This window comes from Thunnus thynnus, chromosome 10 (genome assembly GCF_963924715.1).
Source record: "Thunnus thynnus chromosome 10, fThuThy2.1, whole genome shotgun sequence".
NCBI classification, from domain to species: Eukaryota; Metazoa; Chordata; class Actinopteri; order Scombriformes; family Scombridae; genus Thunnus; species Thunnus thynnus.
Window position 1 is genome coordinate 6,761,043 of NC_089526.1, and position 14,835 is coordinate 6,775,877.

The following is a 14,835-nucleotide window of genomic DNA, read 5'->3' on the forward strand; positions in this document are numbered from 1 at the left end:
AATTTATAAAGGAGCTGCTGCTCTGGTCAGACCACCTCTACGGTTCCCGGTACAAGCCAATCCACACAACACATGTTGATTTTATGGGCAACATCTCTGTGTTTTCCTGAGCGTTCTCGATCATAGCCGGGTCTGTGTGGTGTGTTCTGCGGTAGGCCTGGGCGTTCCTCCATGTCACCGCGTTGGCAATTTCCGTATATGTTTTCTGGCTTGAGGGATTGTAGCTATAATATAAAAAACAGTAAAGCCAATGTTAAAAGTGCCATAGTATTGGCTGTGAGGAGATTGTACTGTTTCTAAATGGATATTTAGAGATAGATATGGTTAAGCATGACACAATCTTGACACAATCTAAAACTATACACACTAAAAGTTACCGGGTTAAATTTTTACCTAGTTTGGGTCAATCTAGCATCATTGAGTTCACAACAGTAGCGATCTGTTATTTTGACCCAGTGTTGCACACAAGCTTTAGCTAAAAACTGTCACAAATGTATTGTTTCTTATACAAAATGATGTGCATATGACATTCAAAAGATATAAACACTATTATAAATCATTAAAAAACCGTCATATGTCAATTTAAAAAGAGTAGATTATAACAAGTGTAGTTTGGGTAAATAATCCCATAATAATCAGTAAAATACAAAAAAACACTAAAACTGGGTCAAAACAATGCCTGTCTTGAGTGTCTTTCTGGGTAACATTAACCCAGTATCATGTTGGTGCTATATTAACCCAAACTGGGTAAAATTTTAACCCAGTGATTTTTAATGGGTAGTAGTCTTAATACTTTGGATCAAACAGGTTACAGTTCAACACAAAACAGTAACACTAAAAATAAGTACACTATTTTATATGTAATTAGGTGTTACATTTGTTTACATTAATCGCTCCTTGTTTGCATTAAGCTAATTGTTCATTTCAAGATGGCACCAGTTGATGTTACTTTGAAACTGTGAAGACAAAGTGTTTGAATGTTTGTTCAGCTTGTTGTCCGACAGGCATAGTAAATAAATTCAATGCATTAAAGTAAATCTGCAAAGGCTTCATCGTTCCAGGTTCCATCGCAGCACACAGATCTGATTTCTACAGATATTATTTGGCTGGCCCAGTTTCCAGTATTGGTAACTGGTTGTGCTTGTTTCACCAGTCGCTGATCATCTTCAGGAGTTTGCATCATCGCCCATATTTCCCATCCAGGATTCTGGGTCATCGTTCAGTCTGATCCATGCCTTTGGGGTTTCCCAACTGGGCTTGTTCAACCTGCTGATGTCCTCCATGCTTTCAATGGTTGCCGAGTCAGTGTGATTCACTCTGCTGTGATGCTGAGCGGTCCAGATCATTTTCAAGTTGACATGATCATTTTCAAGTTTCATGTTGGTGCTATATTAACCCAAACTGGGTAAAATTTTAACCCAGTGATTTTTAATGGGTAGTAGTCTTAATACTTTGGATCAAACAGGTTACAGTTCAACACAAAACAGTCTACTGTAACACTAAAAATACATTTAGAAACAAAACATCAGACTATTTTATATGTAATTAGGTGTTACATTTGTTTACATTAATCGCTCCTTGTTTGCATTAAGCTAATTGTTCATTTCAAGATGGCACCAGTTGATGTTACTTTGAAACTGTGAAGACAAAGTGTTTGAATGTTTGTTCAGCTTGTTGTCTGACAGGCAGAGTAAATAAATTCAATGTATTAAAGTAAATCTGCAAAGGCTTCATCGTTCCAGGTTCCATCCCTGTACACAGATCTGATTTCCACAGATATTATTTGGCTGGCCCAGTTTCCAGTATTGGTAACTGGTTGTGCTTGTTTCACCAGTCGCTGATCATCTTCAGGAGTTTGCATCATCGCCCATATTTCCCATCCAGGATTCTGGGTCATCGTTCAGTCTGATCCATGCCTTTGGGGTTTCCCAACTGGGCTTGTTCAACCTGCTGATGTCCTCCATGCTATCAATGGTTGCCGAGTCAGTGTGATTCACTCTGCTGTGATGCTGAGCGGTCCAGATCATTTTCAAGTTGACATAATGGAATTCACAAGGGAAATCCCTCACTTATTCACTACCCCCTATGTAAGAGACACTTGAGTTTACTGTGTGAGCAGAGATTTTGGACACGTATAAATCATCGTCATTTTGCGTCATCAGTGACTGGTTTGGGGTTTCATAACTATATTGTTCTATGTAATGTCCTCATCTATAAAACCGGATGCATTGCATTGTGGGATTGTTAGGAGAAAGTAGTGTAATATATGCTATGGACACTATGAGTGATTCCTAATGTGGGAATTTTTAAAAGCGTCAAAGAAAGAGATCAAAGAAAGAGTTTTGGATCTAATATCAGGTGATTAAGTGTTTATGTTTTATCCCACTAACCACATATAACATATACATTGCTGATTTAAAAAATATATATTTGTAGTGATTTATATTCTGTTATATCTAAATCACAATCTACCAAACAGTCACTGGTTTCCATTTTCTTAAAATGAAAATCAACAATGTTTGTTGTTTTGTTTGTTTTGTGATCATGAAACCAGCAAAGACAGAAAACAATCAAAACAACATATCGATATAGTCATTTAAATGCTGTTGAAATAATGACAATTGCAAGATCCTTACAGTGTTGCCAACTTGGTGACTTTCTCACTGGATTTGGTGACTTTTCAGACCCTTAAAGCAACTTTTTTTTCCCCAAAAAAGTGCCAAGCAACAAATCTAGCAACTTTTTGGGCAGACTTTAACTCTTCATCTTGAAAAGAGTCACAAATATTTCCCAGTGAATGAGGGCTATTGTGATAAACCTTCTAGTGTTATCAGGTCATTTCCATGTTTAATACCCATAATGCTCCTCCTGTGATTGTAGATCCTCTGGCAAAGAGTCAATCAGTCCTCGTCATTAATACACAGATTGAGGTTTTGTCTTCAGTCTGTCTGTTTGTGAGCAGAACATATCAAAAACCAGTTCAGTGCTCATAAATAATAACTGTGAGGCATTGAAACAGAGTTTTTATTTCTAAATTCTTTTTCTAGATTTGTTTTAAAAATAACAAACATCTTCATCAAATTAACTGATGAAAAAAAAGATTTTCGGTTGTGATAGAGCGAAAATTTCCTCGAGTCAAAAACCTTTTTTTATTCACAAATGTTTTTCACAAAGACCTTTTTTTTCTCTCGACTCACTGAAAGCTGTTGTGCTGATGTTCAAGAAATGCTGCGAGATATTTTTTTAAATTCAGGACACATGATATTCTTGCCTTGTGCACATAATAATGCTCAGTGAAGCTCAAAATAAATCCTGCTTTTGATCCTTTTTCAGTGCTTTTTTTTTTTTTTACCTTTAGGCTTCTCTTTCAGGTCGTATGACTCAGCAAAGCGATACTGTTGAGTGATGCAGGAAAACCGAAAACCAAAATACACATTTAAACCAATAAAATTATGTAAGTGACACTGTTGACCTTACTTAAGAAGAGGAGAATCAGAGTCACGTAGCATCACATTTCTGATTTTACTGCAGACAACAAGAAAAATAGACAAAACATCTAACTTTAAAGTGAGTAAAGAGTCTTTTTTTTTTACACTGTAAACATAATCACATAGGTCTATGTTGGCATATGATGTTAACAACTATACTCATATTGTGTGTAAAAACTTCTTTTCCTGTTGCGTGCTTTGATTTGAAAATTCATAACATAATAGGCAAAACTCTGAGGTATATTTCATACATCAGCTGTGTGCCAATTATAAATATCACAACACTGATAACTGTAGCCTCAGTGCCTCTCACACAGAGCTGCTGGTGACGTTAATAAGCCTGATAACTGCAGAAAGGCGACGTCGTGCCGCTCAGAGAACTATGATTATGCAAATATAAAGATTTATTCCTTTTCTGTAGCAGTAAACACACCACACGGGCCTGCCGATAAGTGTGATATGTGGAAACATGAAGCCTCCGGTGCACAAACATGAGAATGGACTTTACAGTGAGGAGACGTCTTGTGTCCAGCAGTTAAAAAATTGAAATGAAATTGAAATGGAGATGTAATTTTAAGGGTTTTAAACTGGGATGAACCCAGTGTCAGAATGTGATGGCATTTGAATTTGTCACCACAACTGACTTCAAAAAGTTTACATGTTGAGATTGAATTTTACCTTAACCTGATAGGGGGTGAACGTTAAGGCCCGTATTTTCGTGGTCATTTTTTCAACGACCAGTGCAAGCAGCACTCCGACTGTTTGGTATTTTCATGACCTTGAAACTCACTTTACGAGTCTGTGTGGTACTTTGGTGACCAGCCAACCCGGTCTCACAATCTGCGTACAAATAACACAACTTTACACTTTCAAACTGCGTGCAGTGCATACACCAATTTAACGCTGCATGTTTAACACAGTTGGTTAGGTTTGGGCACAAAAACCACTTGGTTTGGGTTAAAACAGTAAAAATGTCCAGACGTGACGCTAAAAATTTCTGGCTAAACTGCCTGACGTGACGTTGACGATGTCCAGTTGGTGGTTGCTGGATCTCTTGTAGACCACTAACTGGACATTTTTGACTGTCAATTCAGGCATTGTGACATTTTTACAGTAAGAATTCTTAGATCTTAAGAATGGACTCTTTTCACAATTTACTGACGTTCTACAAACCACCACAAGTAATCGATTAATTGAGAAAATTAATCAATAATGACAATAAACACTAGTTGCAGCCCTACTGGAGAATTTCTCCAGTATTTTTTCCCTCTGATTGACTCATTTACATCATGATCTGATATGAGTGGAGGTTGTCATTGTGTGGTCAGTGAGATTTGAATGAAACATCCGGAGAGCTTTGAATGTAAATGATCTGACGTTTGCAACATTATCTGACTGTCAAAGAAAAGTTGAAGTGACGCACAAGATGTCATCACGCACACATTCATTCATATCCTCAGATCCTTCAGGGGTCAAACAAAGGTCATCTGTTACAGATCACAGATTGATTTATTCTGCTGTTTACAGGACATTTAAACAAAAGGAAAGAAGTTAAATGCAAAATTTGGCCTTTTTTTTTTCTTTGTTCCACACTCAAGTTTCCAAAGCAGACATCTTTAAGCAGTCATTGAAAATCTGATTGTAATTCTCGTCACATTTACAATACAGAACATCCTGCTGGTGATTCACGTTTACTGGTATTTTTCCAGTGTTTTGCATTATCATCAGATCTGAGTGGTGGTGACATCTGTGTGGTCAGTTGGATTTGAATGATACATGGAGAGCTTTGTCATCTTGGTCTTTGGGAAGTTTCCATGGTCATTTTTCCACTAAATTTTGAGATTTAATAGATGAACAATTAATGGATGAATTGAGTAAACAATCTGCAGATTAATAAATAATGATAATAATTGTCAGTTGAAGCCCTAATTAGTTGTTTTTTAGAGATTGGTTGTAGCAGCAGTCGCATTTTGAGTGTTTTCTGTTTTCTGCTTTCTGTTCTTGTTCTTGTTATTAGCTCTCAGTTAGTGACCTTTAATTGTACCTCGCTGCATCGTGGGATCATTTGAGTCTGATATAGAGGATATAATAATTCTCACTCGACATGCAGACGACACTACAACATGGTGAACACGCTACATACTGTATATAGTGAACAGTAAACGATTCGGATGCAGCCATAAACCTTTTTCATTGCATTTTGACAGGACATAACAGGAAAAGCACAGGTGTATCAACAATATTAAAGAGCAACTTGAGACTAGATACTTTTTTAAGCTAGTAAATAATGTGTAATTATTGGTTGATCCCAGTCATATTCTATGGCGTTCATTTCAACAGAAGTTATTTTCCTTTTTCTAGAGAAAATCCAGCAATTTTGTCCTCTAGACCTCTCAAAAATGTGTGACTTTCCCTGGGACATCACACCCCTGAACTATGAGGTAACGTCACATCCCCCCAACCCCCACCCAGAGTGAGAGATCAACAATTATGATCCTGCTACTTTAAGTGTCGCTATTCTGGCTTTCTGGCACCTTAAAGCCTTATACAAAATACAGGACCTTTGCCTTATTGCTCAGTCGAATTTTTCAGATCTGAAAGAAAACCTCTTGAGTTGACCTCTTGATGTTATTCACACTCGTGCTTTGATTTTATCATTGCCAAAAACAAGACTTGGGGAGGAGGAAGGAAGGAAGGAGGCAAACACACACACAGACTGACTTTTGTTGAATTTGATTGAATATCACCATCATTTGCACCATTCGTGGATCTTTCCAACTAAAATAATCTTATCAGGACAACTTTTCTTTGATCAGCTGCGCAGTTTGTGCACAACATGACAGCAATTTGGTGAGATGTAGAAATGTGAGCTGTTCAGCAATTCTGGGATTTTTTTAAAGTCTTGTAGTAGAGTCGTCATCAATTATATGAGTTCCATGTGTGCTTTTCCTTCTATATCTTCTGTGAAAAAGGTTTATGAACTTTTTGCTCCACTGGACTGAAAGATGATGCATCAGGCTCAAGCTGCACTCAGATTCCCAGTTTTAACCAGCAAGGTCTGAATGAAGGTTAACCATGAAGAAGAAACCTGTTGATAAGATGAATGACACTTAAAATAGGTCTCAAAACAGTTTAAGTGTTTTTCATTTTAAATGGATGTTTCACTAACTTTAACACTGTCCGAATCTCCATTTGGAACAAAATGTTGGATTCAGTGTTTATTAATTTTCTTGTACTTTATTTCCTGTATGAGCATGCAGCTTCTACTCATCCACTCATGAGAGAGGAAAAAGATGCGTATAGCTGTGAGACATCTTTCACAAACTTAATTTAATACATTTTAAAGCTCTTTCCAACCTGCTAGTTAAGAGTCAGAATAAAGCGACTTGTTCGATATAGTTAAACTAAATGTATGTGTTAAATTAAAGGGATTTTGTTAATGGTAACATGAGGTTGTTCAGTCAGTCACTTTCTTAATTTAATTCAAGCTGCTGTTGTCAAACAGCGCCACCTTGTGGACGAACACACTCACTGCTGCACTGTCAGTGTCTTCCATTAATACTTGAATATCAATAAAAAAAACACAAAATACACAGAATATTCTTCACTTGTATTTATTTATACTATATCATTCATATTTCTATGTTCATGAGATATTTATATATATATATATATTTATATATTTATTTATATAGTTATTTACATGTGGCAGTGTGCCAGTAGAAGAAACATATTTCAACAAAATGGATGACAAGTTTCAATTCAGTGCTATGCTGAAAGTACACAAAGTTTGATTTAAAAAACAAAAAAAACAAAAAAACATTTGTCATAAAAACTGGAAAGTGAGAAAACAGCAAAAAACACTTGGGTGTGATAACATTTACATGTAGCCTTTTACATGAAGTCGTGTCACACTGTTGGTGGATTTTTTTTTTTTGTGTCACTTGGGTTTTTTCTGCTCCAGAACTTGTGCAAATGTAGTGTTGCTGAAAAATAACGTCATCGACTCCCCCCAGAAATCATCAGGCAGTGTACAGGCAGTTGACATGTAAAAAAAAGAATTAAATTAAAAAAAAAAAAAAAAAACAATAGTACACTATACACACAGAAAGTTGAAACAACAAACTGATGCTTTCTGAGGCAAAAAGGGGAGAAGATCCAAGTATAGTTGTTCGCATTAAGTACAGCCATGCATTAGCAGCAATCGTCACACATTCGTCAATACATTTTCCGATAGCTTGCCTTTCTCGCCGACATGTATCAGTCAAAATATTGGACCAAATGAACATGCGGTATGTAAGGTATGTATTGTCTCTCACATTCGCCCGCTTATTAGAGAATACACTTTTGAATTAAATGGCTTTTGGAGGAAACATAAATGCTAAAAATCATATTATCTATTAATTCATTAACATTGGTTTATGCTCTCTATGATCTCACAAAGCCAGTTAAGTATTTTTCTTTCTATTGAAAATAGAAAAGTGCCTCCAAACTTTTGCAAAACTAGGAACCTCTGACACACGTGCACTTGCGTGTGTTTGTGTGCAACAAGCGTAAGCTATGTCTTCTATAAATACAGTACATTTCATCTTCTCTCTTCAGACCCCACATGGTCTACTTAACAAAAATAGAATAAAAAATAACTTTTCAATACATTCTACAAAGAAACACACATCTGGGTTGGTCAAATACAGAGGGGTGGAGGGAGGGGGGGAAGGGGGGGGTAAGAGGCAGGTCCTGGTGGAGGTGTGTGGATGTGGTTTTAGGAAGCTTTCAAGGATGCACTTTGAAGGAGAGCAGTTCCTCTGAATGCATGTTATTAAGTGAGCGCAGCTCGGGAAGTTTGAGCAGCAGCTTGGTGAAAGTGGTGGATGACTCCTCGCTGTGGTTCTGCATCACCAGGTTTCGCAGGGCCCGGATCAGTTTGTCCTGCAGGGCCTCCACTGAGTTGAGGTCCTGGATTCCTGAGCGATCTGAGCACAGACGAAGAAGAAGAGAGAAAAGGTTAGCGATGCAGAGATCAATGCAGGTCTTAGTTGCTGACAGTAGAGCTGTTTCACTCTTTCCAATGTGCTCAGATGCATCAACATATTCCATCTGAACTGTTCTTACCGGCTGAGACGAGCACCACAGCAGTGAAGAGGCTCATTTCCTCTGAGTCCAGCCGCAGCGCCATCAGCTTCTCGCTGAACTCGCACATGGAGTTGAGCAGCTCGCCGGCGCCGAGCGACCGTAGCGTGTCAAGGCTGTAACGCTTGCCGCTACGGAAGGTAACTGTCCGCTCCACCATGTTGAAGAGAGAGGCGAATCGGACCATCAGCACCTGAGAGTCGACAGAGAGGGAGAGTTTTTAGGTTAATGGTTTGATATGCACAGGTTTAAGTCTATATTTTAATTTTAAATCTTTCACTCATGTTTTAAATGTCCTGAGGGCATGTTGCCAATTAAAACTTTCTATGACGTACTTTGATAGAAACTTTCTTCTATCTACAGTCATTGCCTCAGGTGCAGGACGTGAGTAAGCAACTTTTGCACCACACTGATAACAAAAAAATTGACAAAGACATGAGTGCAAACAGGAACACACCCAAACTTTCTACATCAAATAATCTGATTAGGAACAATAGCTACAATGTGAGTATCTGAGCTTTACCAACACAAACGTAATGTTACACAGTCTGAATCTAACACACACGTACACACACACAGACTTTGTGAAGTAACTTTCACTCCCGTTCCAACTGTTATCAGAGCAAATATTAGTCAGCACACACAGCTGACAGTTTGCTCTGTTTGGGAAAGCCGCAATAGATCTTGTATTCTGGGTATTTGAAGAGCCCGCCTTGTTTGACTTCAAAGTGAGCACAAAATAACATGAGCTGTTTATGTTTTTCTTGTTTGCTTTTTTTTTGGGACCTTTATTTATTCAGGGGAGGGGCGGATTTCACTAAGAGCAATGCACTCTTTTCAGGAACGCCCTGATCACATTCACATAGCTGTGCAGTACAACCACAGGCTACTGAGCAGCTCCACTGGTGCAGTTAAGGGTTAAGGGCCTTGCTCAAGGGCACCTCAGTGCTGCTTCTTACCTCGAAAGTTCCAGCTTTCAGCAGGCTGACTTGGTCGTGCTCTGGGAGGTCACGGAAGCCCGGGATCCTCTTGGCGAACTCGACCACCTCCCGCACGGCGGGGGTGAAGCTCATGGAGAACTCCTCCCAGATCTCCTGGCTGGGCTTGCGGGGGTCCACGTATGGCGAGGTGTTCATCGGACAGACCTGGAAGGCAGAACAATGAGAAAGGGTGATTAAAAGAATGAAAAAAGTTCTCCATCTCTTTTATCTCACTAATAACAGGATTCATTTGGGAATTTCTGTGTGTGTTAAGAACACTCACCAAGTGTGCTCTGTTGTTCACACTGTTGGTTGGTCCACTGTAACCACTTGAGGCAGTTTGTGTGTTAAATTCATGCGGTCTTTGGCTGTCGTCTGATGGTTCGCAGCTGGGGGCGCTGTTGAGCTGCTGCTGAGGCTGCTGCTGGTAAACTCCTCTCTCCTCCCTGTAAGCAGTGTTGGTGACGTGTTGGCTGTTACTGTATGAACTGTGCTGGTAACCTCTGATGACGACATTGTTGTTCCAGCTGTTCCAGCTCTCCTGTTGCTCCTCCATACGACTGTCGCACGCCGTCTCCTGGGCGACCGTGACCGGCGATGGCGAGACCTGTTCCTGTCGCAGGGACCTCTGCTGGCTGTAAGCGAAGGCATCTTGGTGCTGCCTGCTCATTGAGACGACGGCCTCGTCCTCGCCGCTGTCTGACGCGCAAGACGAGGCAGAGCTGGAGTTGGTGTCCATGGAAACCACAGACTCCGAGTCCTGGGGGCATTGCGGGGAGGAGGGGTTGGAGCACGACGAAGAGTCAGAGGCTGAGGAGGAGGAAGAGGAGGGCGAGGGGCTGGCGTCGCTGGGAAGGGACTCCATGGGCAGCGTCGGGCTCTGGTGGCCGTGCAGCATGCTGTGCAGCTGGCTGTTGTTGCTCATCATGTTGTTCATGGCGTTCTGCATCTCCAGCAGCATCCTCTGCTTTTCCCTCTTTGGGATGCGACCGAATCTGACAGCTGAGAGCAAACGATGACGCAATTAGATCATCATAAAACTTCTTCATCCTCTAATCCGCAGGTGGTTTTTCTGCTTTTCATTTAACTACATACTAATAAACCAAGCTCACCATCTCTGGACATGCCGACGGCCAAACACTTCTTGAACCGGCACTGCTGGCAGCGGTTCCTGTTGATCCTCATGATGGTGCAGTTCTCCATCTTAAGACACTTCTTGTACTGGATGTTCTGCTGGATGCTTCTCCTGAAGAAGCCCTAAGGAACGAAAACATGAAACGTTTGTTAGTTGCGGTCGCAACAAGCATGCACCATCACTGTGAGGATATAAATCAAACTAGAAGAGACACAGCAGACATGTCATTCCAGAAACTTGTCTCACCTTGCAGCCCTCGCAAGCATGGACGCCGTAGTGGAAGCCCGAGGCCACGTCTCCGCACACCTTGCACAGCAGCACCATGCCGTTGATTTCTGAAGAAAAAAAACAACCATAAATCATCATTCATGTGCACTAGATCATATATATAATGTGTTTCTACTTGTAAAAGTTGTATATTCTACTTACTGGTGATGCTGCTCTTGGCGGACGTGGAAGAGCGCCCGGCCTTCTCCATACCGTGGCCCATTCTAGACCCGCTCTTGGCAGGCGGGGCGATGTCCACCACCATGCCCACGGCCCTGCTGGGCAGCGAGGGGCGGGAAAGAGGCGGTGATGTGGACAGGTAGCCGCTGCTGGGGCTGGTGCTCATACAGGACTCAGGGGTGGAGGCAGAGCCGGAGGAGATGTAGGCGATGACTCCTCCTGTGGAGAAGGAACGATGGTGACATGTTATAGCAGGTTATTATTTTTCCTCCTAGCTCTTAATTAATGACCCTATTTCTGGGGACTCTATGTATTGCATCTAGTATCTCTGTACAGTATTTATAGCATGGAATGAGTACAATATGGAAATTTCAGCTGTTAAACACACAATTTATCTGTTTAGACTCGCAACAGCTTGTTTTCATGTAAATCAACGAACTGTGTCAGGGCATCCGACTTTTTTTTTCTTTTTTCTCTCACTCCACTACGCGTCAAGCATGTCAAAGTTAAAGCAAGCCAGAGACAATAACATTAGTTAAAGTGTAAACCGCAGTAGCAGGGAAAAAAAAAAAAAAAAAAAAAAATCAGTGTTGTGTGCCAAATTGACTTTTGGCAGTACAGTTCGTTCAAGGGCCTCTGACACACCTAAACAGCAGAAGAGTGTATGTGTTTAAAGACTGCCATGATTGACCTGCTTTATCACCTCCAGTTCTTGCTGGTTGGATAACACTGTTACATAACATGCCTGGGTCTTTATGCTATGGGAGTGTGCTCCGCTGACTGACTCCCAGACAGGGTCACTGAAGCACTGGAGCAACATAACAGTTGTGGGAACAAAAGGCAACGGAGGGAAAAACATCCACCATTGAGGGTGGGAGGTTATGTAATACCATGTTTGTCCAGACAACAACTCTTGGTGACAAGTTTTGTAACAAGAATTCATAATTAAATGTTTTGCTGGACAGGCACAGACACTGGACTCTTTTTTGGGGGGGGGAAACTTTCCAGGTGATAAAAGTGTTCCATTTGCTCAAATTTCATTCATTAAACAACACTTTCGGTTTTAACTGGTATTAACCATTTCACACCAAGCTGCTCCAGTGTGTTATAAGTGCATGAATTGAATGGTGGGTGCAGTTTTAAAATTAAAACAAACATCCTCAGTTGAATTTCCCGCAAAAACAAAGGTTAGGAAGAAAACTGAGCGACTTTTTTGGGGCATATTTGTGTAAAAACTGGTATGTTTTTTCTTCATTAAACACTTAAAACCCCCCTAAATTTAGAGCCGCCCGCAAGCAGCAGATGATTACCTAACCTCAGCCATGACTGCTCTCTTTCACGGCCCACCCACACGTGGACCTGTCATGCATTTCTGTGAAAGCGAAGGAGGAGGAAGAGACAGAAATGTAGGTCAGCCTGCTCGAGCTCTCCCTCTCTCCCCCCTGTCTCACGTGTACCTCGCGGTGCTGCCTCGCGCTCTGGCTTGCTGTGTACAGAACGGATTGTGCAACGTTCTGCGTCACGGGCCAATCACAGAAGAGTTCCACTAAAGCGAATGTGCTGTCGGGGAACGCCTCTCGACCAATCAGAAGCGTGTTCCAGAGAGCGTGTACACACGGACACATGGCTAGGCTACGCTGTCCATGTGAGCAGGAGCGAGGAAGTAGAACACTGTTGTTGTGTCAAATGTAAATGCCGCACTGGCACTCCTAACCCCGGTTTAACACACGGTAACCGGGCTACAGTTGGGATATAATTAACACTTAAGCACAAGGAAAAGAAATAAAATAATTTTTAAAAATATGTGTTAACTTTCTGAACCCTAGTTGACGATTTTGATGCTGCATAACAGCAAGAAAAAAAACGTTTCCAGGTCACCATTCATTAGTGTTCTGCCCTATAGACACCTTCTTAACGCCTATTTTGACTTCTTGATAATTGTTATGATGCATCTAATGATTTTAAGCCACATATATATGCATATTTAAGCTTTTTCATAACTGCCACATATTACTTTAGTTGGCTTTATCTCCACAAATAGCGTGAGAAGGCACAATATAGCTGAATGTATGTGTCAAATCAGCATTTAAAGAGGTCACATCACTCCAGTCAATTTTAAAACCATTATTGCAACAAGTTCCTGCACAGTGCATGCAATGAAAACATTACAAACTATTATTTCAGTTTGTCCTTTACAGTTACTAATACATTGCAGAAACTCTTTAAATGAAAATTTGTCCTCTTACCGGGCTTGGCTGTCCCTATGTCCTCAGGCATCTCTCCGATCGAGGAAAAGGAAAAAAATTTCCCGACAGAAAGATCAACTGTTAAAAGTCGGACTTGTCTGTCACTGTCACGGAAAAAGGATGCAGACTAAACTTAGCAACTGTGTACGAAAGCAGAAAGACTTTCAGATATGTACGCTGTAGCTCCTGCCAGGACTGTTCTCCTTCTTCTATTTTCGGGGAATAAATCTGCAGGTCCTAGTCTGTGACTCATGAGCGAGGCAGGTCGGGGAGCGTCTGTGCTGCTGAATCGGAGGAACTCCCCCCTTGTTGTGAGACTGCGGGTGAGTCAAGAGAACTAAATGTTCTCAATAGTGGGCTCGCCCATGTGACCCATTTGTCGGCCCCGCCCCTCCATACTTTAACCCAGTGACACACTTTTAGGACACCGGAGGGGGCGGAGCTTAGCGTCCAAATCGACGTAACAGAGGAATGGTAACATCGCGGTCACGTTGCAGCGCACAACGTGAAGGGTGAAACCCCGAGCAGTAAAAGTACAGTCACGCTACATGAGCTGCTGTCCAGGTACAGCTGATGGACCATCCAGCCAGGAGAGTTTTTTTTTTTTTTTTTTTTTTTTTTTTTACAGTTTAATAGTTTGTTTTTATACCCACAAAGCTGCAGCAAACGCCCAACTCTCCTCCCCTTCAGTTAAAGGACAATTAAAGAGTCTGTGTGTGTCAGTTACTGTACTTGCATGTGCGTACAGTAATTTTTATAATATTTATCTCTGCGCTCCCCACTTCCTTGCACTATTTATATCCTGTTTACAGTTCACAGACACGTTTTCATCTGTTATAAAGTCATTGCTTGTGTCCATTTCTGGAGATTGTTGTGTTGTTATTCTGTGAGAGCCACGCAGTCAAATCCCTTTTATGTGTAAACATACTTGGCCAATAAAGATGATTCTGATAAAGGTTTTTGGTACTTACTGTCAGTGTTCCCATTTTAGGCTACTGTATTGCTTTTTAAGACATTTCTAATGCCATTTACAAATAAATTCTCACAAAGTATAGACTTTAAAATGTAATCTGTATCTTGAGATTCTTTCCCCTACAACTGAAACATTTTTCAATGTTTATATATAATTGTTTGTACAGACGAATGTGACAAATTTGAAGGAAAAACCTGAATAAATGAGTGGAGAAACATAACGCAGATGCAGATGCTGCCTGGTACAATAAAGTAAGTAACAGTCATGCTTTGTAGCATGTATAGAAATGCTGAACAGGCCCAGTTTCGGTCAAACATGTGGGTGTTCATCATCAAAACACCAAATGAGGGAATATATTTTTAAAGGATGGTGTTCATTCCTGCATTAGAGTTCAGAGACTTTGTAGAATCAACACCAAGTCAAACTGAAACTGTTC

General features: G+C 40.7%; 1 protein-coding gene across 1 annotated transcript; it reads right to left on the reverse strand.

The window, feature by feature from the left end:
* Positions 1–7,086: 7,086 nt before the first annotated feature.
* On the reverse strand, positions 7,087–13,763 carry nr1d2a (nuclear receptor subfamily 1, group D, member 2a). The gene is made up of 8 exons (XM_067600656.1): positions 13,427–13,763; positions 11,163–11,399; positions 10,980–11,068; positions 10,711–10,855; positions 9,882–10,600; positions 9,578–9,763; positions 8,601–8,811; positions 7,087–8,461 (listed from the first exon to the last, which is right to left on the reverse strand). The coding sequence occupies exons 1-8, from the start codon at positions 13,455–13,457 to the stop codon at positions 8,262–8,264; spliced, it is 1,818 nt and encodes a 605-aa protein (XP_067456757.1). The 5' UTR covers positions 13,458–13,763; the 3' UTR covers positions 7,087–8,261.
* Positions 13,764–14,835: the final 1,072 nt, after the last annotated feature.